Raw genomic sequence first — 22,817 nt, 5'->3', positions numbered from 1 at the left:
TTACAGTAACCTGTCATTATGCTGTGAAATTCAGTGCTGCTGTAGGATTAGATGTAGAATTGCCCAGTGACTTCCTCTGCAATACTGTCATATGCTGCACCATCCAGTAAAATATTGTCTGTAACCATGGCCAAGTTGGGCACAGATGAGAGGGGCCTGTGGACCAATCTTTTCCTTCTTGTTTCCAGTCTCACCTGTAGAGGTGAGAGAGGAATCTAGAATTTTGTCATTTAAGTCAAGGTACTGATGTTGGTCTTCAAATGATAAGCAGTCTGCAAAAAAGTTGATAGCTCTTAAAGGGTTCTAGCAAATAAATACATTTTGTTACGTTGCTCCTAAGGAGTATTGTGATGCATGTTTGATTCCCTAGGAATGTATTGAAATTTTACATTTAGACCTTTTACCTAGAGATGGAACTGTTTGTTGATTGTGTTACTGTACATTTCCAGAGTGATTTCAGGTGACTTGGCAGATATTTCTGAAAACTTATTTGAAATTCTTCATACTTAGATCTTGGTACTACCAGTTGTAATTACAAATAGTAGAGGTGCTGAAAAGACAAAATTATGTTCAAATTGGACATTCAGTAGCCTGTCAGGTAGAGATGCACTTAAACTCCTTATGCCTGTGTGAACACCAAAATACATGCTGAATCTTCCGACAACTTGCAGGTGTTTGGTAAACAATACAATTGAATATTGTACTGTCAAATAAGCCAGCGTTGGTTCATTATGGCAGGTTTAGACACAGGGATTGTCACAGTATTTGAGGATATTATGAGATAATTGCTAGTTCACTTTAGGAAGGGGGCATGTGTATTTTACAAAGGTGACAAAAATTCATTCTGAGTGACTATTGTCAGTTTCTCAGACCAAAAATTGTGAAATTGGAATAAGAAAATTAGAAAAGAATAATTACATACATGAAACTGAAACACACCAGAATTTGGGGAGAGCCTGTGAAATGTGAGGTCCTTGAGAGGAAATACAGATAATTATTTAGATAGAATAGAATGTTCAAATAAAAACAAGCATTTCCTTTTAAAGCTGACCTGTCTCTGATTTGTTCTATTGGAGGGGGTGCATACTTCGAAATTTTCAGTTTGAATAGAGAAACATTTTTTAAAAGGCATTTCAGTTTCTTGGCTCAAGATGCAAAAAATATTTTTGAGGAAAAAGAGGAGGAACTTGTTGACAGGATTGTGATTTGGAAGAACGTGCTTCTAAATAAGAAATGTATTTAGGGCTATGATGCAGACTTCTGATTAGAGGGAAGGGTCAGTGCGTTAAAAAGTAGCATTTTGTGTGTTAGAGGGAGCAAAGGAGGAATTTCGATTACTGCTTCTGACAATTCTCGTTCCTAAGAGGCGGTGTATAGAAGTGTGACGTTTCAGAGGAGACTGGTGTCTCAGCTGCAGTGTTATATGTAAAATAACCATTCTGTACGGTCTTTGCAATGAATTGAATTGGAAGACCTGAAAGTTTCAGTTGTTATTACACGGTCCTTATCATAATTTCTATATATTATAGGACTGAATCTTTAAAATTAATGGAAAAAAAATAGCAGTATAACTTTGTAGTGCATTGGTAAATGAAGTAAATATCTTGCGTCACTGATAAGGTCTTTGCATAATGCCATTTTGCCTAATCTTCATTGTGTTCATCATCCTGTGCAACTAATACATGCTTCTTAATTTTGCTAACAGAAAGCATTAGCAAACTTGTTCGTGTCAGTGGACACAATGAAATACCTTTATATTTTACTGTTACCCAGTTCCATCTAATTTGGTTTTACTGTCTTTGCCTTATTGGTCAAGATCATGCTGCTTTTAGTCTTCTCATAATGTTATTACTTCATTGCTTTTATTATAACTCTCTTCAAGTCATTATTCAGAACGTTCACACAAGTAGAGAAGCCTCTATGGGTTTCTACTTCATACGGTCTTCCAATTAACATTAAGGATTAATAGTATATGAAGAAATTTCGTATTTTCCATATACTTATATGAGATACAGTAATTCAATAGCCATATGAAGATACTGGGTAAGTGTATGATGCGAGCTAGTTAACCCTGGACAATACATTTCTGTTACAGTCTATTTTTGCTTTGAAAGTGAGTGAAGTATTTCGGAGTCTTAGGTTTTTAGAAACTATTGTTATCTTTACTTTTAATTTCTTCTGGGCGCTAGAAACTTACTGCGTTATCTGAATGCTGTCCTTTTTCCTGATCTGTCATTTGTATTCCTCAGGAAAAATAGGGTTTCTACAGAAGTGTGTTATATTCCAAAGCTGGGTGTTTTAATTCTGCCACTCAAATACGAAAAATAAAAATTGTTGAACAGGAATAATAAATGTTGGTTTTTTCTCCCCAGGAAAGAAAAAGACTCACGAAGGTAAAAACAAGGGAAAGAAGGCAGCAGATACAAAACAGAAAAAGGCTGATTTGGATTCTACTTCTGCAGATATGAGGGATTCTAAAGAGGGTGAGTATCTTATTTTTTTTCCTTCTAACTGTCTTTTTGTTTAGTGTGTTAGCATGTTACGTTAGTGTAGCAAAGTGAACATGTTTATATTGTTTGTCCAAACTTTTTTATTAGTAAGGAACTTGGATATCAGAAGTATGTCATTAAACATGCAACTCTGACAACAGGAAAAACTCATGTACTGTAAAATTTAGACATAAATCCAAACTCTTAGAACAGAAGAGCAGAGAAAAGTCCTTACTCTAAAATAATGTCTTTGGAGCGTAGTTATACAGTCGTTACTTATTGCTATTTAATGGAAGTCAGTGTTAAGGGGAAAAAAATACAGTATTAATGCACCAACTCACTAAGCATGCTGTTTGCCCTAAAGATCATCCACAAAGGTTGTTTATAAATTGGCTTGGCTTTTTTCATATAGTATGTATGTAAAAATGCCTGAAAGATGTTTTAAATACGTAGTTTTTTGAGTGTTTTATAAGAATGTAAAACTTGCCCCTGCTGTGTAACAGATAATGTTTAAAGCTCTGTATAGGTACTGATTTCTTTCAAGCTTCTTTTCTTGAACTTCTTTTGACCCATAACTCTTCCATTCCTTCCCTCTCTCCCTTCTGCTTGCACAACACACATGCCACTCTTCCAGGCATCTTATACCCCAGCTAGGGAATGGAGAGGAACTTCTTGCTCTATACATGTAACCACTTATGCAACATTTTGTGAATTGGCAGCAAAGTTACTTTCTTCAGCAATGGATATATCTGACAGCAGATAAGAAAGAGTAGCGTGCAGAAGTGTGAATAAAGAATCCATCCACACTAATAAATGAGATGCATGCAGGCTCTGATTCAGAAGTGTAGGAAATAGCCATTCAGGCAATGGCTAAGAGAAAATCTGATATAAAGAATGGAAAGTACTATGCCAGATACAAGGTACACCTTGCTATGCATTACAGTACAAATCCAGATTGTTTTATTGTTAATAATTTGGAGAAAATGGTCAAAATCCAAAATTTGCATGACAGGCTTCCTATTTACTTTACCTATATGCTGAAAGTATTGCAGTACTTTCCTGACACTTATTTGCTATAAGAAAACTCAGTGAAAGTTTTTTGGAGGTTTCTTGAAATGTTCTGAAGTCTGCCTTGAAATGTTCTGGTACTCTTCAGTCTGTTTTGAATTTCTTGGCCACAGCGTTCAGTCCAAAGATTCTCTGTTAAATATAGGCAGTTGCCTACATTTTGCTGAAGTTCCAGAAAGGAAATTTCTGATTACAGTTTTACTCTCATTACTGAATCACAACCACAATAGTGGTATTGTGTTGGGTCATAAATGTTGGATATGTTGTGTTAGAGGAAAAGGTAGAAGAAAGGTGTAGCATACTTTGGAGTGTTTGGTAAAAATGTCTCATGCTTTTCTTTTCATACTTTGTGTATCAGGTCACAAAGAGGAAGATGAAACGCCTTCTGTTTCTGCTGTACTGTCCCTGGAACAAACAGCTGTGATTCAGGAAATGGTAAATCAAGATGTACTTCCAAAGCTGATGATCCCCAGTCCTACCAGTGAATCACAAATGGTAACTGAAGACAAACAAGGAGAAGCAATAAACTGTGCATCAGATGATTTAGATGATGATGAAGAGGAGGATGATGAAGAAGAGGAAGATGAAGAGGAGATAGAAGATACCAATATGCCTAAAGAAAATGCTGAAATGCCTTTGATATGTGAAGAAAAGTTAGACTCTATGGAAGAGCAAAGGAGTACATCAGAAGAATCTCCAGAAAGCTCTCCAAAGAAAAAACTTGTTGTGAAAATTCCAAAAACAAGAGGTGAATCAAATGGTGATGTTCAGGAAACGTTCATGTTTCCCTGTCAGCATTGTGAGAGGAAGTTTACAACAAAGCAAGGACTCGAACGCCACATGCACATCCATATATCTACTGTTAACCATGCTTTCAAGTGTCGATATTGTGGGAAAGCCTTTGGTACACAAATTAACAGGAGAAGACATGAGCGACGCCATGAGGCAGGGCCAAAAAGGAAACCATTCTTAACACTAACATCATCACAACACTTGGATAATGTTGCTGATAACCAAGATGGTCTTAAAGATGACCTGAACATTTCCAGTCTTGTGCAAGACTCTGTTGTCTTGGATTCTGAGAAAGTTTCCCAAGAAATGTCAAACTCCGCTTTTGCTGAGGAAAATAAGGAGCCCAAAGAATTGCATCCATGCAAATACTGCAAAAAGGTTTTTGGAACTCACACCAACATGCGGAGGCATCAGCGTAGGGTTCATGAGCGTCATCTTATTCCCAAAGGTGTCAGAAGAAAAGGATTCTTTACTGAAGAGCCACCGCTTCAGACAGAGCAGGCCCCACCAGTCCAGAGTATATATATAGCAAGTACAGAAATAGAAGAGGAAGGTGAAGTAGATGATGTCTATATTATGGATATTTCCAGCAATATCTCTGAAAATTTAAATTATTACATTGATGGTAAAATTCAGTCCAACAGCAGCACTAGCAATTGTGATGTGATTCAAATGGAGTCCAACTCTGCAGACTTATATGGACTAAATTGTATAATCAGTCCAGTCACGGTGGAAATTTCCCCAAATTTAAAGGTTACAGAAACACATGTGAATGAACCTCCTAAGGAACCCTCTAGCGGTGGGAGCAATGAATCCAAAAAGAGGAGAACTGCTAGCCCTCCTCTTGTACCAAAAATAAAATCTGAAATAGACCCAGAACCTATAACTCCTACTAGCTCTTTAAATCTTCCTCTTAGCATTTCAACAGAAAGCTTACCTTTTCATAAAGAAAAAGGTGTTTATTTGTCATCAAAATTAAAACAGCTTCTTCAGACACAGGACAGTAAGAAGATAACTCCGTCAAGTGAAATCCCTAAACTAGGACCTACTGTTACATCATCACCTATTTTGCCTCCAGTATCCAGTAGATTTAAAAGAAGGACCAGCTCTCCTCCCAGTTCTCCACAGCACAGTCCAGTACTTCGAGACTTTGTCAAATCAGGTGAGGGAAAAACTGTGTGGAATGATAATATTCGGAGTTCAAAAATGCCAAAGTTAGAAAGCCACAGCAACTCACCTGCTTGGAGCTTGACTGGAAGGGAGGAAAAAGAGACTTTGAGCCCTCTTTGCTTTGAAGACTATAAAATATCAAAAGACTGGACAACAGCTCCAACTTTTGGCAATGTGTGCAACCAGCAGCCACTGGATTTATCTAGTGGTGTGAAACAAAGGTCTGATGTCAAAAATAGGAATCAGGTTCCCTGGGAATCTGTTTTAGATTTAAGTGTGCATAAGAAGCCTTGCAGCGATGCTGAAATTAGGGAATATAAAGAAAATTCCATACAGCCAACCTGTAGTGGTGTTAAAAAGAAGAAGCCAACCACTTGCATGTTACAGAAGGTTCTGCTGAATGAGTATAATGGAATGGATGCAGCCACAGACAGCACACTCAGTGTAAACAGGAGCGCAAGCCCAAGCAAATCCCTGGAGCCTCAGGCAGAACCTGACATGGATCCCAGTCTGTCCGCATCGTCTTCTGTTGACACTCAGCCCCTTAGTTCCTCTGTTTCCCCTGTGCCACAGACATCTGCTGTACCTTCCATGTGCCAGCTGCCTCCTTTGTTAACACCAACCAATCCTCCTTCCCCACCGCCCTGCCTGCCTGTGTTAACAGTTGCTACATCACCTCCTCCCCTTCTTCCAACGATGCCATTATCAATTCCAGATGTCTCTGCCAGTGCCACTAACACTTCTTCTTGTCCATCGCCACTTTCTAACACTACTACCCAGTCCCCGCTACCGGTTCTTTCACCTACGGTTTCTCCTTCTCCATCTCCTGTTCCTTCTGTTGAACCTCTTATTTCTGCTGCTTCACCTGGTCCTCCTACACTCTCTTCCTCATCTTCTTCCTCCTCTTCCTCCTCTTTCTCCTCCTCTTCATCTTCATCATCTCCATCTCCACCTCCTCTTTCTGTAGTTTCTTCTGTTGTCTCCTCTGCTGATAATCTTGAAAATACTCTCCCAATAATAAAACAGGAAGAAGCTGAAAATGAACAACAGAAAGTAAGAGAAGATCCTCATACTTCAAGTGAATCAGGAGTAGTGCAGGAGACATTCAATAAAAGCTTTGTGTGCAATGTCTGTGAATCACCTTTTCTTTCTATTAAAGACCTAACGAAGCATTTATCCATTCATGCTGAAGAATGGCCCTTCAAATGTGAATTCTGTGTACAGCTTTTTAGGGATAAAACAGACTTGTCAGAACATCGCTTTCTGCTTCATGGAGTAGGAAATATCTTTGTTTGCTCAGTCTGTAAAAAGGAATTTGCTTTTTTGTGCAATTTGCAACAGCATCAGCGGGATCTCCATCCAGACAAAGAGTGCACACATCATGAGTTTGAAAGTGGGACTTTGAGACCCCAGAATTTTACTGACCCCAGTAAGGCGAACGTGGAGCACATGCAGAGCCTGCCAGAAGATTCCTTGGAACCTTCTAAAGAGGAAGAAGATGAAGATCTAAATGATTCCTCTGAAGAGCTTTATACTACTATAAAAATAATGGCTTCTGGAGTAAAATCTAAAGATCCAGATGTTCGTATGGGCCTCAATCAACACTACCCAAGCTTTAAACCACCTCCGTTTCAGTACCACCATCGTAATCCTATGGGTATTGGAGTTACTGCAACAAACTTCACTACCCACAATATTCCACAGACTTTTACTACTGCCATTCGATGCACAAAATGTGGGAAGAGTGTTGATAACATGCCTGAGTTACACAAACACATATTGGCCTGTGCATCTGCCAGTGATAAAAAGAGATACACACCTAAAAAAAATCCGGTACCACTGAAACAGACAGTGCAGCCGAAGAATGGCATGGTTGTTATAGCTGGCCCTGGAAAGAATGCCTTCAGACGAATGGGTCAGCCTAAAAGGCTTAATTTCAATGTTGAGATTAGCAAAATGTCCTCAAATAAACTAAAAATAAGTGCATTGAAAAAGAAAAACCAGCTTGTCCAGAAAGCTATCTTGCAGAAAAAGAAATCTGCCCAGCAGAAGGCAGAATTGAAAAATAATCCATCTGAGTCAGACTCTCACATCTGCCCCTACTGTAGTAGAGAGTTTACTTATATTGGAAGTTTGAATAAACACGCGTCATATAGCTGTCCCAAAAAACCCATCTCTCCCTCCTCTAAAAAGAATTTTTCAAAAAAAAGTGCAAGTTCTTCACCTGCAAGCAGTGAAAAAGGCAACAACCAGCGCAGGCGAACAGCAGATGCAGAAATCAAAATGCAAGGCATGCAGCCTCACTTAGGCAAGACAAGAGCACGAACCTCAGGACCTCCACAAACCCAGCTTCCCTCTGCATCCTTCAAATCAAAACAAAATGTTAAATTTGTACCTTCCATTCGATCTAAAAAGCCAAATTCATCTTCATCATTAAGGAACTCTAGTCCTGTAAGAGTGTCCAAAATGTCCCATGTTGATGGAAAAAAAACTAAGGTGGTCGCTAAGAACAATTCCTCTGGAATCTCAAGCAAAGCATCCCAGAAATTGCACGTCAGAATACAAAGGAATAATAAAGCTGTTTTGCCAAGTAAGTCTGCTGTGGCAAGTAAGAAAAAGGCGGACAGATTCACTGTAAAGTCTAGAGAGAGGATTGGAGGACCTATTACACGAAGCCTACAACAGGCGGCAAATGCAGAGGCAGCAGAAAACAAAAGAGATGAAAGCAGTACAAAGCAAGAACTAAAAGATTTCAGGTAAGCATTTAATTTGAAGTTGAAACAACGCAGGAACACATTGCTTGCAGTTTTGGCAATTTTCTTGGTCTTTTTTGAGTTTCTCACACTTAAGTAAAAAAAAAGGTTGCATTTCCTAAAACGTGGTTAAGTAGCTCAGTCATGCTGAGGTATGATGTACATACTTGATGCATTTTGTCATGTTGTCATGAAATAATACATGGTTTGTATAGAGAATGTCTTTAATTATAAACTGAATTGAAAACTCTGGAAAAAATGTCAGTGCCTGAGTGCAAATAAACTTAATATCATTAAACTTAATGTTATTGGAGACAACAACCTTGTATTTGATATCTAACATGTATGGTGGCCCAAAATCATTCTAGGTTTAGTTTATGGTGGTTCTCTAAGCGAAAAATAATGACTGCATTTTTTACTCACTAAAATAACTTGCATTGTTGGTTTTGAATAAAAAGCATTCTCTGCATATCATATAATAAAAAAACCCATGACCAAATACTTCAAAAATGTATGTGCATACTAATTGAGTCAGATCATCGAATACTTAATATAAGGGACATAGACGTGTAAGAAAAGTTACATGAACATTTAAATTTGTTAGAAGTACCATGCTCTTATGTTTCAGTATAAACAAATTTTATAATTAAACTTCTATTTCTTTTTGCGAAGGAGCATTTTAGTCACAAGAAAGGGTAATACTTCAACAAATAAATAAAATCTTAATCTATGTGCCTCAGTCCCAACTTACGTCTTCATGTAGTCTCTCAAATCAATAGGATATTTTGCAAAGTGTTTGTAACTTTTATTAGCATGCTCCTGCCCTGCTGTTTTTGGAAACAGGTATCTAATTTGCCAAGTAACTTTCACAAAGCTCGCTGGTAATTAAGAGTTCTTTTGGTTTTGGTGATTGCAGTGCATGGCTGTGATTAACAGCAGATTTATGGCTGAAGGTAGTATTTTTTTTAATCAAAGTAACTGATAGCGGAGGAGGGGGAGGAACTGGCAGCCTCCTTCAGAACAAGTGTCCCCTAGCAGAATTTGTGTCAGAAGTGTCAAAATCCAAACTGTTTGCAGCTTGTGTCTTACAGTGAAGACCTCCTAAGTGAAAACTTTGAGGAAATACTTTGTGAAGTAAAGGTTCAATATAACAGAATTATTTTGAAGTGCTAGAGGGGAATTTGACTTAAAATAGTCAATACCCAAAATAGGACTTGTTGGAGGAGAAAAATATTACGGGAATTTGGAGACTAATGGTGTAAAGAATGCCTTTAAGGAATAAGAACTGTCTACCAGGCCTGTTCTCTTGGGACATAAACATCTTCATGTTACTTAATTCTCATCAGCTGCTTCTTAGTGTTATGCGTGAAACTGTATTTTACATGATGCCAGAATAGATCAGTAGAATTTCAAGCCAGAACGACACATCTTTCCATCTAAATTAATCATTTGACTTTAAGCAAAATAACTGAGTAGTTAGAAATCTGTGTATATGGAAATTGTTTAATAGTATTTGGGGTAAATAACAGTTTACCTAGGGGTAAGATTTCCTTGACTGTCTCAAATACTGTTCGTTTACTTTGGCAGCTTGCAGTCTTTACTGGTTTCATGAATAGTTATGCTACAAGAATTCTTGCTTTTTGTTTCTGAAATAATGTTCATAGATCTAGATTGTCTAGTCAACTTTTTTTGTCAAGTGCATAGTATGAAGAATTTTTTTGCCTTCATACACTAATTTCAGGACAAGCTAACTTCGATTCTACTCTGTAGGCAGAGCAGGGTTCCCCCCCCACCCCCAGGAAATCTTAATTCTTAATATTTTTTCAAGACTTGATTCATGTAATATTTGTCTCCAAATTCGTTTTTCACCTTTCAGTTTTTCTGTGTAAACATACTCGGTTCACAAATAGTTTTTGTCATTTATCTTCAGTTTTTGTTTTTTATTTTCTAGGAATCACCTGTAAAAACAAACCAAACAAAAAAATCCCTTAATGACATGGTAGAGCTGTTGCATGCTCAACTTAGGATAAGCACTACGACAATGGATGTGAAATCCACCAAGCTTGCGAAACCAGCTGAAGCTGACTCACAATCATAAAATTGCCTGCAGGCTTCTTGCTAATATTCAGTGTCAGGCATAGATTTTCTTACTTCATGCTTGACACACATGCTGGGCTACAGGATGATTCAGATAAAAGAGAAGGGTACTATTAAAAACAAAACGAAACCCACACAAAACCATCAAAAGAAATAGTGGGATTAACTTAACCGAATCTTTTGCTCTTGTGTTTGCGTAGATCCTGGTTTTGTCCGTACCTTCATGAATGGCATACAGGCAGTTCAGTTGTATACTTGGCAAACCAGGTTCCTCAGTTTTGTCAATAATTCAGTGTAGATTCAGGGACAACAAATGTTGCTGCACTCAAAATATTTTTGTCATGTATTAAGTCTCTTAGAGCCTTTGGTCTGAATGAATCAGCAGAGCCCAACCTAGCACGACAGAATTTCCTTTTCTTCCCACCTTTTCCTCACTTTCTGAGTCTTTTAGATCTCCAGCATACAATGGGAAAAAGCCTGATTTGGATGTTTTATGGATTTTCCAAATTCCTATTTATACACACAAATGAAACTTTATATAGCAATGAAATACCAGTATCAATTTCTAAATACCATATATATAATGAATGCAATGTATCTTTTTATCGATAAGAAGGCTAGACCAGGACTACGTACCTGTATATTTTGAAAGTTAAATATATAATTACTCTCAAATGTCGTACACCTCTATCTAATAACTTAAGACAACAAATTGGTCTGTTGTTCATAACAGCTTTTTATGGAAATACAGTTTGTCATGTGTTCATATAGCTTTCAAGATTAATGACAACATTGATGGAAAGTGACTAGTTTCTTTATACAGCCACCCCTTTTATTTTTTTTGTTCTTGACTTAAAAAGTAATCTACCTCTTAAAATTTGTAGTTTAATACTTGTTTGGTGAATTTGTGCCACTTTAACTTTCACTTTCACTATCATTCCCATTTTGTTACATTTCTGTTATGGGGACTTTATGTTGAAATATTGTATAAAGCATTTGTAGCAAGTTTAAAAAATAAAATATTTAAAATTATTTAAATTGTTTTGGACACTTCAATTGTACTATATGTGATTTACATTTTACATTAATTTCATTTTGTTTTCATTTTGGGTTGTTAATCTTGAAGCATGTTCCTGTATTAAAGTTTGCTGTTAGTTATATTGTTTCTTCTATTTGAGAGTGATACAAAGACTATTCTAATGAAAACATTAAAAATTACAATTTGACATAAAAGTGGGGTTGTCATTGCTTTTGAACATTGTAGCCTTGCTGAAGATGCTGTAAATGCAGGTAAGCAACTGAAGAGGGATTTTTCTCCTCCAGCATGCAATACATCTTGTAAGTTGCAGATGTATTAAAGAGTTTCTGTGGTGTTGCAAGCACTTAATGACCAACTAGATGGAACTATCATGACACATTTTATATAACTGTAACCAATAAAGTAAACTTTTTAAAAACTTGTGGGGAACTTGCCTTTTGTATGGAAACCAGATGTGCCAGGAAAAATGAAACAATTTACATCTAGAAGGAATTAAGTGTGCTTGCATCCTTTAGTTGTCTACACCCAGTTCACTGAAACAAATTTATACCCATTTTACATTTGAGTTAGTTTTAGATTTTTGGTTTTTAATTGTGGACACAGTCAATAAATTTAAACAATTTTAATTACAGTTACACACACCTTTTCAACTTTTTCTGATATTATAATGTTCTATTTTTATATGCTTTAAACTTGTAAAATAGTTTAATTAAAAAAATACGTGTAAAGAATTTTGGCTCTGAGAATTTTGGAATGTTGTATTCTACCACCAAGATATGCGTTCTGCCTCCTGCAGTGGAGCCGGAGGCATCTGTGTCCATATTAGTGTGGTAGTTGGATGGAATAATGTAACATTGTTAAGACTAGTAGTATTACAGTAGCCAATTTCTTAGCATATTCACTACTAATCCAGTAGTAAGTTAATATTTTCTGTAGTTGTCTATTCTGTTCAATTAAGATTCTTTGGCAAAAACTCCCTGTTTATTTTCTCATGTGTTATGTCATTCCTTGAACATGTTATCCTCTCCATAACAAAGTTTTCCCTGAATTTTAACTGATGGGGAGAATCTAGTACAATGATGCAGAAGTTCTAACATTGTTCATTGAGTGTTTTTGCAGGCACATCTACGTTGTGATAACATATACTGCAGTTTGATAGTTGCACCATGATTAAAGAGGTGAATTCTTAGTCTAGCCTACAGCAGCAATTTTATCAATTAAGTGGTAGGACAGCCACAGTGAAGGTTTTTAGTATTGATTAGGTTTTACTATATTTACCAAAGTGAAAACATTTTGTTTTGCATACCCATAGTTGTATTTGGATATTTTATAAGAATTAGGAAACATGAAAAAAAGGTAAAAACTATCATGTAGTTTTGAAGTTACTTAAGGTGGGACATACACTTATCCTTAACTAGTTGTTTCGCATCTTTCTTCTGTTACTGACAAATGAAATACCAGTTGGTGTTTGGTCTTACTGAAGTCTTGGTATTTTGATCACCTTGCAAGGATTTATTAGAGATGTCTGGCAGTGAACTGATCATAAATAAACCAGCTTCCTTCCCTCACTCCTTAATATTATGGCAGAAATCCTGTTGCCATTGTCTTTACTGTTTCTCTGCTGTGATACTAAATCCTGTTGTGTCCTAAGGATGTTGCCACACTGAGATGTTCACACACATTCATACACATTCAAGTGAAGTGTACAAATGGAGATCTGTATTCCAAAATGAAAGCTAATCATCAAGGAAGAAGTTTCATTCCTGAATAGGCGACTCATCACAGATAGGAAATGTACAACTTTTGTAGTTACTATTACTATTGCATCTTATCTGCATAATTGAATTTCTATGGCTTTTATAATTGCCTCTTTATGGTCTGAATGCAACAATAAAGCTGTAACGATGCCCACAAAGTGCTGACATGTCTTGAAATGCATCCAAACAGGCAATAAAAAAAATTAAACTTGTCCTGTTTACAGAGACTAACTGACGTGCTGGTCAAGATCAAATGCAGTGTCAGTTTAATAAAAACAGTAATGATGAAGTGTGTATGGAGATGGGAGATCTAACACACTGTGTTTGCCTTTTTTTTTTTTTCTTTCCATTATCCAGTTTGCTAGAAGGAGTTAAAACAAGCTTGTGTCAGAGAATGTCTCAAATGTGTTCAATCCTAGGCATTACAAGACAGTCCAGGTGATGCAGCCAGGCCCCCTGCATATAGTGTTTCCTGACTTGCTCTGCAAGCTCCTGACCCTTGTGTAAGCTACCTGTAGTTGATTTAGGCTAGTGTATTTGTTGGCATTTTGTATTGTAAGCCTTTTATTTAAAGTTCTGGTTTAGTTCCTGATTATTTTCTTCAGGGAGATGTCATAAAAAACTATATCCTGGCAATTTGATGTGTAAATTTTCAATTTCAAATGTAGAAATGAATAGCATTCCCTTCACTTACTGAGATTTGTGACTTCATTTCCAAAATTATGGGGCCCGTTCCAGCTTTTACTGGAGTCAAGTTCAGCTAAGAAGCTGAGTTGTAAGTGATAACCTGTGACAGACAAACAGCTTGTGAATGACCTTAAAAAGAGAACTTAGAAGACCTTACATACTAATTCTAGCCTTTATTTACTGAATGTGTGATCTGCATGAGTCACGTGATACTCTTCTTCTATTCATGATGAAAATGAGCTAAAGGATAGATTCTGAACAACAAGTGCATGCTGTTTTGGATCTGAGCTTTGTGGTAAGTGAATTATGAAAAAGAGGTAAACTTCCACATCTATTGGTAAAGAATGAGAAAGAAACTCTTGGGACTAGCATGAAATTTCATAGTAGTAACTGAAGACACTTTGATACCAATATAGAGCAAAGCTGATTTTGGGTCACCCCTATACAATATTTAAAAATAGAATATTAATACTTGTAGAGTTAATACCATATCATGTTTGGTGTTTTTAAGACGTAGTGGAAGTTTTGAAAAGTGCTCAACAGTTGGATGCACAAATCTTACAGAATTTTAATGGGAGCTCTGTAAAGCTTCACCTACACAGCCACAATAATCTGAATTATCTTTTGAAGTGGATTGCTTCACCTAAACTTTGTGGATGGACAGTTATCCAATATCTAGTGAACTGAAAGCTAAAGGTTACTCAAAAGAGATGTCTTGGAAAACACTTGGGAATAAAGTACAAATCCAAATGCTCAAGAGATTTTAAAAAAGCTTATATTTAGATTGCAGTAAAAATCCATAGCTTCCTGTTTATACATGCCATGTGGTGCATTTTAATTATATAGTTGCATACTGTATTTTTTTGGTAGAAACCATGTCACTTCATGGGGTGGAGCTGGTCTAAAAGTGAATAGCAGCTCTCTAATGGAAGAGGGTATGTGTAAGACCTTCCAATATTTTTTGAAGAGTGGGAAGGTGAGGAAAATAATTCTATTTCAGAGCAAGATGCAAATAAAACACTGTAAGAAAGGCATGGTAGATTAAGTGTACAGTTAATGGTCCATTTTATGCACCAAATGAGACAATAAAATATGTTAATGTTATTAAAGATGGGTCTGTATTCCATACGTATGAATGACTTGATGTCATTTCCTAAGCTTTCTTTGGGATCTTGACTTTGCAATTTAAGTAATGTCTTGCAGTTTTTGAGTGAAATTAATACCAAGGTAAAACTCGGACTGTAGCTGAAGTCAGTGCTACTTTGTGCTCATCACTTACAGTCAGGCAAGGGCCCCACCCGAATGTTTAAAATGCAAATAGATTATTAGACCAGGAGTTGGAAAGGAAGCTGTACCAACAGCAACAGTAAAGCATCCAGTGTCTAATGTGAGATCACTGACAGAACTCGGAACGGAACAGGAGGTCTGTGGACCACAGTCTCTTCAGCTACTACTTTTAAACCTCTTCCTTAGTTAAGAGGAAGCCTTACTGCTATTAAGTCACCTCTGACTACTGCTTCCCATGCATACTTTTATCGTTTCTCATTCTCATTTTGCTGATCCTGCACATTTACTTCTCTTTGTAAGTCTTTAAAAATGCTTTTGGTAGAGTGTACTTTTGAAAGCATGCATTTGAAAAAGAGCATGGAAATACTGCTGGGGTTTTTTTTCAGATACAAGGCAGTAAAACACAGAAACTCAAAGGGAAGGTTGAGCAGGCGTCAAGTTGGAGGTAGGCTTTTTTTAAGAGATAGCTGCTTCATTTTCCTAATTTATTCACAGCTCGAGTGGTTTGTGGAACATAGTATACTAGTCAGCAACATGCACTTTGTATATGTATCTCTGCTTATTTTTTGTAAGACTTTTATGTTTCACGAGCCAAACAGGGTCTCTGAGTCATGTTTTGGATGACAGTACTCCCAGAAACTGCCAAAGGGTTGTGAGAAACCGCTTTGATTATTCAGTGGGTGATGTTCCATTTTTCAGAAATACAGGCTCAGCATTTGGTCTGTATGGTGCAAGGTGGTATTACACACTGGAGGTGTGCTGCCTTTCAGACGAACAGCAAAATTGAGACTTGCGCTACTCATAATGCCCTGTGTCAGTCAAAAAAAGAGTAATAATCTGATATCTGGGCCTGTTTCAGCAGAGCCTGCCTCAATTCCTTCTGCAGTTTAGGCAATGCTACTCAGCAAAGTTAAATGCCTATGGTAAAGTAAATGCGAGGACTTTTTTTCAGGGAAGTGATTTTGTCCAGAATGCAGAGGATGTGCTACCTGCTAAAGGCATTTGAAGGCCTGGCAGCAAGTGGAAACAGAAGAGAGCTCAGTCTGTTATCCTTGCTGCAGTTCGGTGTTGAACCGTGAGCACTGACGCTGCTCCAGTGCTGCTCTTGGAGGGAGTTTGCTCTGGAAGTGTTTGGGCAAACTGAGCAAACACACTCTGTGCAGGTCGTGTGTGCATAGCAGTTAGTCATGTTCCAGCTGTGACTTGATGGTAGAATTTATTTAGCATTTCATTTAGGTACTGTAATTACTGCTACACATTGCAGTGTGGAAGGAAGTAGGAAGGTGAGAAATAATGAATTCTTCCATTGTTGAGCTGCTTTGAAGAGTTGCACACTCAAACGCCGCTGTCACTGGAGTTTGAAGTTGTATTCCGCATTTCATGACGGCAAATGCTTTCACCCATCTCTCTTTTTAAATCAAAAGCACATTTTGTCCTGTGGTTTCTTTTTTATGTGATGAGGTGTGCCGGCCTGAGGGGTCATACTAGTTCTGCTAGCCTTCAGTAGTCATTCTGAACTCACTGGAGTAACCATTTCTGTATAAAGCTAAATAAAAATCAGCTACAGTCTTCCCTGTGTGTGATAAAATTTTCTCATGCTTTTCCTCTGTCATGAATGTGATTCAGTAGATACAAACTTTTTATCAAATTATCAGATTAGATTACTTGACAGTGTAGAAGATGTATTTGAGTACTGCTATTTTTAATCCAACATTCTTCACCTTTTGGCTCGCACAATGGTCTGTGCTTCTTTAAAAGGGCAGGAAGATAAATTGCTGATGTGATACTGTTCATCTAAATTTATAGACCTAGACCAAGATTTCTTAAAGTGACTAATAATTTCTTTGAGCTCAATTTGGAGTACCATCAAGGAGACTGATTTTCCAAAAGAGCTCAGTAGCCATCCTCAGCGCTGAATTCCTTTAAAGTAGCTACTTCAGATTGCTAGTTGCCTTTGAAAATCTAGTTATGTTTAAGTAAAATGGTATTGACACATTAATTTTAGATAGTCCCCCAGGTGAGCATGGTGTGAGATTTTTTTCAACACTTCTCAATGTTGGTTTGGTGTTCATCACTGAGGTTAATAGTGGTCTGAAGCAGGATTTCACTGGGAGTGGAACTAAGTCAACAACGAAGAAACTTGAACTCTAGAGCACATGTGTGAATCAAAACAATTTTTGAGTTATTGTGGGGGAGCAATGCTACTTTAAAGGTATTAAGTTCTTTGAACCATTGTGGTTAGAGTGTGCTGCTGTGTATCTTCTTGAAAGTTGAGAATGCAAAGGATCTCAGTAACAGGTTTTTCCAGTTTAGATTCACGAAAGGCCTGACCATAAAATCGTAATATTCATGTTGTGTCCTTTAGCGTCACGTGATTGCAAGATAAAATTCTGACATGTTCCAGCTTTTTCATCGCTTTCATAAATAAACGCACGAAAGTCTCAAAATAGCTGCAGTACAGCACATGAAGATTCATTTGCTTTCTGCTGCTCCCCCTTTTTTTATACATAGAGGCAGGACTCTTCTGCAGAAAAGGGAGACATCCTTCTCAAGAAAATTTTATCCACAAATCTTTTTGTCCTGCTAAATATTTTGTTTCACTTAAAAAAAAAAAAAAAAAAAAAAAAGTTCATATAATTGGTGGTTGATGTTTTTCCAAGTCCTTGTTTTGTATATTTACTTTCCTATTAAGCAGTATGCTAGTGCAAGAGAGTACATGCCAGTTAGGTTACCAACGCGATGTTTTAGTTCTCACCGAGGGCAGAAAGCCCAGAAATCTCATTTATCTGTGCCCCAAAACCCCCTCGCTTGCCTTCTGGCCTGTAAAATTACCTTGCTTAATTCTGCAAAGCCAGGAATTTAGGCTTAATCATCCACACCTCTTTATCTTTTTTTTCCCAGGCAGTCAATGATTTTAGAAGTCAGTCTGTGTCAGCTTAGACATTGTTTTATTTAGGAAGAGTAAACACTTCTGATAGAGTATGTCCCTGTCATGTCTATTGTTAGGAGATGTGTTGGTGTGTGTGTCAGTCTCTGAAATTTTGGACCACATGCATGGGTTTTTTTAGATTAGGAATGCAGAAGTATATGCCCTGCAAGAAAAACACACTTCAACTGAGGTAAAAATGTGGACCTGAATTACCGAATGTTTTATCACATACTGCGATGACTTTGCTCTGTTCACTGGATTTCACTGGTGTGGCCAGCAACCATGTTGGATCACTGCAAGCCTTCATTCCCACAAGTAACATGGCTTATTTTTCTGGGACATTTCTAGTGAACTAAACTAACAACTTGGAAGAATGTTAATTGCACAAGTATGGTAGAAGACAAGGTAATTTGCATTAAAAATACCAAATGTATTTTGAGAATGTCTGAGGGAAGGGTGTGTGCCAGGATCTGGCTTTTTCACTAGCCTGATTTTGCATGTGCTGATCACTTCAAGGCTTAGTGGCCTAGGAAGGTATATGGAAGTAGGAATTTGATTTAGACAAATAAGGTGAAACTTCTTAAGTATTCAGGAGACAGATTAACTTGGGGAATAGTAATGCACTGTGATAGGGGAACTTTTGCCATTGCTCCTGCCTCTGCTTTAAGACTGCAGATTTTCTGGGTGAGTTTGGCAAATCACTTCTTTCCTTCTGACTCAGTTCTGCATTTGAAAAATGGGGATTATGGTAATGACTCATACCACAGAACACTTTCAGATCCAAGGATGGAAGACTGTAAGACCTGGGATTTAGTGGGTTTTTATTGTAGCGAGTCTCACCAAATTAAGTGATTTGTCTCTCTCTTTAGTTAAGGTGTGCTTTCAGTTGAGAGAGAGATTTAGGCCCTGTCTACATGTAAAAAAAAAAAAAAAAGCATCATTTAACTTTTGTGTTAGCTTTAATTTATGGTATAGCTAGTACATTTACCATTTATTCTGATTTAAAAGTCCTAGTTGACAGAGAAAACTTAGTGTAGATGAGTCCTTCCTGCTACCTAACATTTGGTTTCTGTGCCCTTTTTCTTGCAAGCACAGTATGTTTTCTGATGCTATTCCTTTTTTTTTTCTTTTTTTTTTTTTTTTTCCTTTTTCCAGCTAGGACTGTTCCTAAACAATGGATTTGACAGAGCTGTGTGTAGCATGGGGTGTGCTGTCTGTCCTCTGTTGTTTGGTCCAGGATGTGGGCTGTGCACCGTGGTGTGATGGGGCTGGGGTACAGCCCCCTCGCCCCTTCCCGACAAAGTCCTTATTGCTTGGCTGTATCAGCTGAGAGGGTCTAAGAATTCCTTTTCTTTTGCCTGTCTCCAGTTACCCCAGCATGGGTGATGGTGAAAGCAGGTGCAAAGTGACAGCACTAAAAATAGCAATCTCAATAACTGTTCCTACATGCGATGGGGGTATTTCAGCTCCCCTCCCCCTCTGAGATTAGCTTGTCTTGCAAGCCCTGGGCGTTATTCCTAAAACATCCAGGCATCCCTCTATTTCTTTAAACAGGCTCTTTAAAAATAGAGTTATCAATCCACTTCAGTTTAGTATTGGTACAGAGGAGGGCACTGATTTCCTAAGTGCTTTCACAGAGCAAACATCACTGCTCTGCCGAGCTGCCCAGGGAGCAGTTGGTGCTTTGCCGTGTGGTTTCAATGCATGGCTGATTGAGAGCAGAATGCAAAGGCAACAGTAAGAACTCTATTAAGAACTCAATTTCAATTTCTATCTAAAACAACAATGCCTTTTTATCTTGTTCCTCTAATCCTCAACTTCCGAATAATAAGCCAGTGATCTATTAGCTTTAAAGCTAGATGAAATTAGGGGGTGAAAGATCCGTTTAGCATATTGGTTTTCAGGGCGATAAGGGGTGTGCATTTGAAAATGCAGGTCAGATTTTCTCAGATACTTTGTCTCTTTAGATTTGAGGGGGTTTTTTGTGTTGTTTTGTTTTTTGTTTTTTGTTTTTTTTTTTTAAGTTTCCCACAGGATCTAGGCATTGGCTCACTGCATGCAATAACACACAGATGTTATTGATTACAGAAGAACTTTTACAAGTCATAATTAATTTTTTTACATTAAGCATTACTTAAATGGAAACATTCTAAATAGAAAGAAACTAAATTTTCTCTCTTCTAGTTGTAGTAAAGAACTGAAGCCAAACAAACTAAACCTATTTTGGATCTTCTGCTGTTTCCCTTGGTAACAGTCCTTATATGGGACAACAAAATCTGGCTTTTGTTGACTTCCTCATTACCACTTTCTGATTCTTACACACTAGATGAATGCTTCAGTATTAAATTCACAAAGGCTGGAGAGTAGGATTTACATATAACAATAACAAAACTTTGGCAGTCTATCTTAACCACAAATTTTAATTTGGAAATAATTGAATTGCTTACTTTTCAAAATTTCTGTGGTTTTGTTTTTGTGTTGTAATGGAAAATTTTGGACTTCTTTAAGTCTAACTTGCAGTTACACTGCACTACAAAATCTGTATGAAGGACAAACAATAACTGAAGTCTTCTTTAAAGGGTGTATCTTGAACCCTAAAAATAACCTGGAGAAAAACCTAACTTTTAACTTTTCTTAGACACGCTGTTATGTAATAAAATTCTATTTCAAAAGATGTTCCCTTGGAAGAACATAATTAGTTGGTTTTGGTTAGACTTTTGAAGAATTTGCATATACAAGGTAGGTACGTAATTACCACAAGTATGGGGGGTGCACAGGTGCGAGGGGGAGCAGACGTGTCTGCATGCACCAAGGAGGTACAAGTATGTGCAAGATGGTGAAAGATGCTGAATTTAAAAACAAATAGGGGATTTTTTTATCTTTTAGTGTAAGGAAGTTTAGCTCGGATATGCATTTGAACTGAGATTGTATGTTTAGAATAGGGCATAAGCCTTTCTACTTCCTTTGCTTTGACTCATGTTTTCAGGCTTTCTGCTTGAAATCACAGTCAACAGAGATGTAATACTGTCAGTTAAATCTCTGATTTTCACTTTCACTTTGGGATTCTTGGAGTTAGTCTAAAATTTGAAGTGAAATAGCGTATCATCTGCAATAAAGGTACTGTAGCAGTGCTCACTGTAGTGACCCGTATGCGTCATTGTCAAGTCTGCCAGTGCTATAGTGGCAAATGTGTACTGCGACTTTGACCTTGGGAAAAATTACCAGATGTGGTACTATGCTGGTAGAAAGTAAAATTCCTTTGTCATAAATACGTATTTTAAAACCTGACATGGACTGTCCTGAGAAAATAGACCGCGGCTCTTTTAGTTGTTCTTTACGTAACTGTGGATTGGTTTGTCTGTCCCAGTTGGAGGGTCTCTAACTGGGACATCGGGTGGGAGGCTGGATGCCAGTTCCAGCTGACATTGTCTGTTTCCTACTGAAATAAGCTAACAGGGTAAGTTCAGAACAAGGCAAAAAAAACCCCTCTTGCCTTCAGAAGTGGCTCTCAGTACTTGCAGTGTGGGTGGAATGCAGGGTTTCTTTCTCATCTCTTGCTAAAGCTCCTATAGGGCCCTAAAGCATGTCTCTGCTGTTTTTCCCCTGGTACCCTAATGCATGTGTATGAGTTTCTTCTGCCTCTTTGTACAGTTACAGACTCCGCATGGCCTCTAGATGTCCCTCCTCCTCTTCGCATAACACCAGCACCAGGCAATGCAAGAAATCCAACCGCACTGCATCCCAGTTCTTCAAGGAATAGACTCTTCTGCATGTCCAACCAAACCAGGTACAGCAATGCAGTCAGGCGCTGCCACGGGAGGATGCGCAGAGCTTATCTATTTTGTGTTTCTGTGGACAAGGAGCACAAAGCACTTTACAGATACTATCCGAGCCTCAGAAAACCCATTGCTCTTGTTGTAGCTGGTCACTGATAAGAAAGCAGGTGTGAAGGGGGAGAGCAAGGTGCCCTATGTCAGAAATCGGGTCTCTCAGTTAAATCAAGCACAAGGGACAAGGTCTTCTCTAGTGATGTGTACTTACATCCTCTGGATCAAAAGGATCTGTTAGGGCAGAGTCAGCTCTTTAGCCTCATGGAAAATGTAAGGAGAGTTTTCTTTGGTTTGTGAGCTTTTAAGACCTGAGGTATTGCTCCTCTGGATCCTGTGGGGAACTTGAAGATGGTGGGAATTTTTGTAAGGATGGGGTTTGTCCCCATCTTGGAAGGAACACTATCTGTATCTGATCGTAGTAGTGGGCAAAGTGCTTTGAGATCTTTTAGGCTGAATGGGTAAATGCTGAACAAATATTAACTCTGACCAAAAAATATGCCTGGGAACATGTCTTATGGCTGGCTGGTCTGGTTGAATACCAGAAGCTCGAAGACCAGTATTACAATGCAAATTGCAGTGCCAGGGTAACATACAAAAGCATTGGTTGGGATTGTGGCAAGATAAACTGGTATAATGAAGCAATATGGGCTTGGACAAATTAACAATCTGGTCCAGTGTTATTGGTGAAGCTGAATTGATTTCCTCTGGGTTGACTTTAAACAAGACACTGTCTTCTGCTCCTTCATTTCCCCACCTGTAACATGCAGATAATCACCTCCTTTATACTGATGTAATAGCTAAGGAGCATTATACTGACCTGTATGAAGGTAAAGGAGAGAATGAGTGCCAGCAAAATCAAGATGCTGCAGCCTGAAATTTATTCTTTGTTAAATATGTTCAAAAAATAACGTTTTGGGGA

The 22,817-nt window shown here is 37.8% G+C and overlaps 1 protein-coding gene across 2 annotated transcripts; it reads left to right on the top strand.

Annotated features, from left to right (window-relative positions):
• The first annotated feature begins 2,380 nt into the window (after nucleotides 1-2,380).
• PRDM2 (PR domain containing 2, with ZNF domain) lies at nucleotides 2,381-21,828 on the top strand. 2 transcript variants are annotated; one of them, XM_009580398.1, is made up of 3 exons: nucleotides 2,381-2,483; nucleotides 3,916-8,275; nucleotides 21,720-21,828. In XM_009580398.1, exons 1-3 carry the CDS (start codon nucleotides 2,465-2,467, stop codon nucleotides 21,826-21,828), a joined length of 4,488 nt encoding a protein of 1,495 aa, XP_009578693.1. In that variant the 5' UTR covers nucleotides 2,381-2,464. The 2 variants fall into 2 exon arrangements, with proteins under 2 accessions (XP_009578693.1, XP_009578694.1); XM_009580399.1 differs by lacking the exon at nucleotides 21,720-21,828 and adding an exon at nucleotides 10,224-10,341.
• Nucleotides 21,829-22,817: the final 989 nt, after the last annotated feature.

Source organism: Fulmarus glacialis, unplaced genomic scaffold, assembly GCF_000690835.1.
Source record: "Fulmarus glacialis isolate BGI_N327 unplaced genomic scaffold, ASM69083v1 scaffold30946, whole genome shotgun sequence".
Taxonomy (NCBI): domain Eukaryota; kingdom Metazoa; phylum Chordata; class Aves; order Procellariiformes; family Procellariidae; genus Fulmarus; species Fulmarus glacialis.
Note: the sequence above shows the minus strand (reverse complement) of the source record. Positions and strands in the feature narration are given on the sequence as shown.

What these genes read in the sequence shown, in the direction of transcription:
- PRDM2 (XM_009580398.1), top strand. An exon ending in CAAGAACTAAAAGATTTCAG is followed by an intron (nt 8,276 to 21,719) that starts GTAAGCATTTAA and finishes CTCTTTGTACAG; the next exon opens with TTACAGACTCCGCATGGCCT.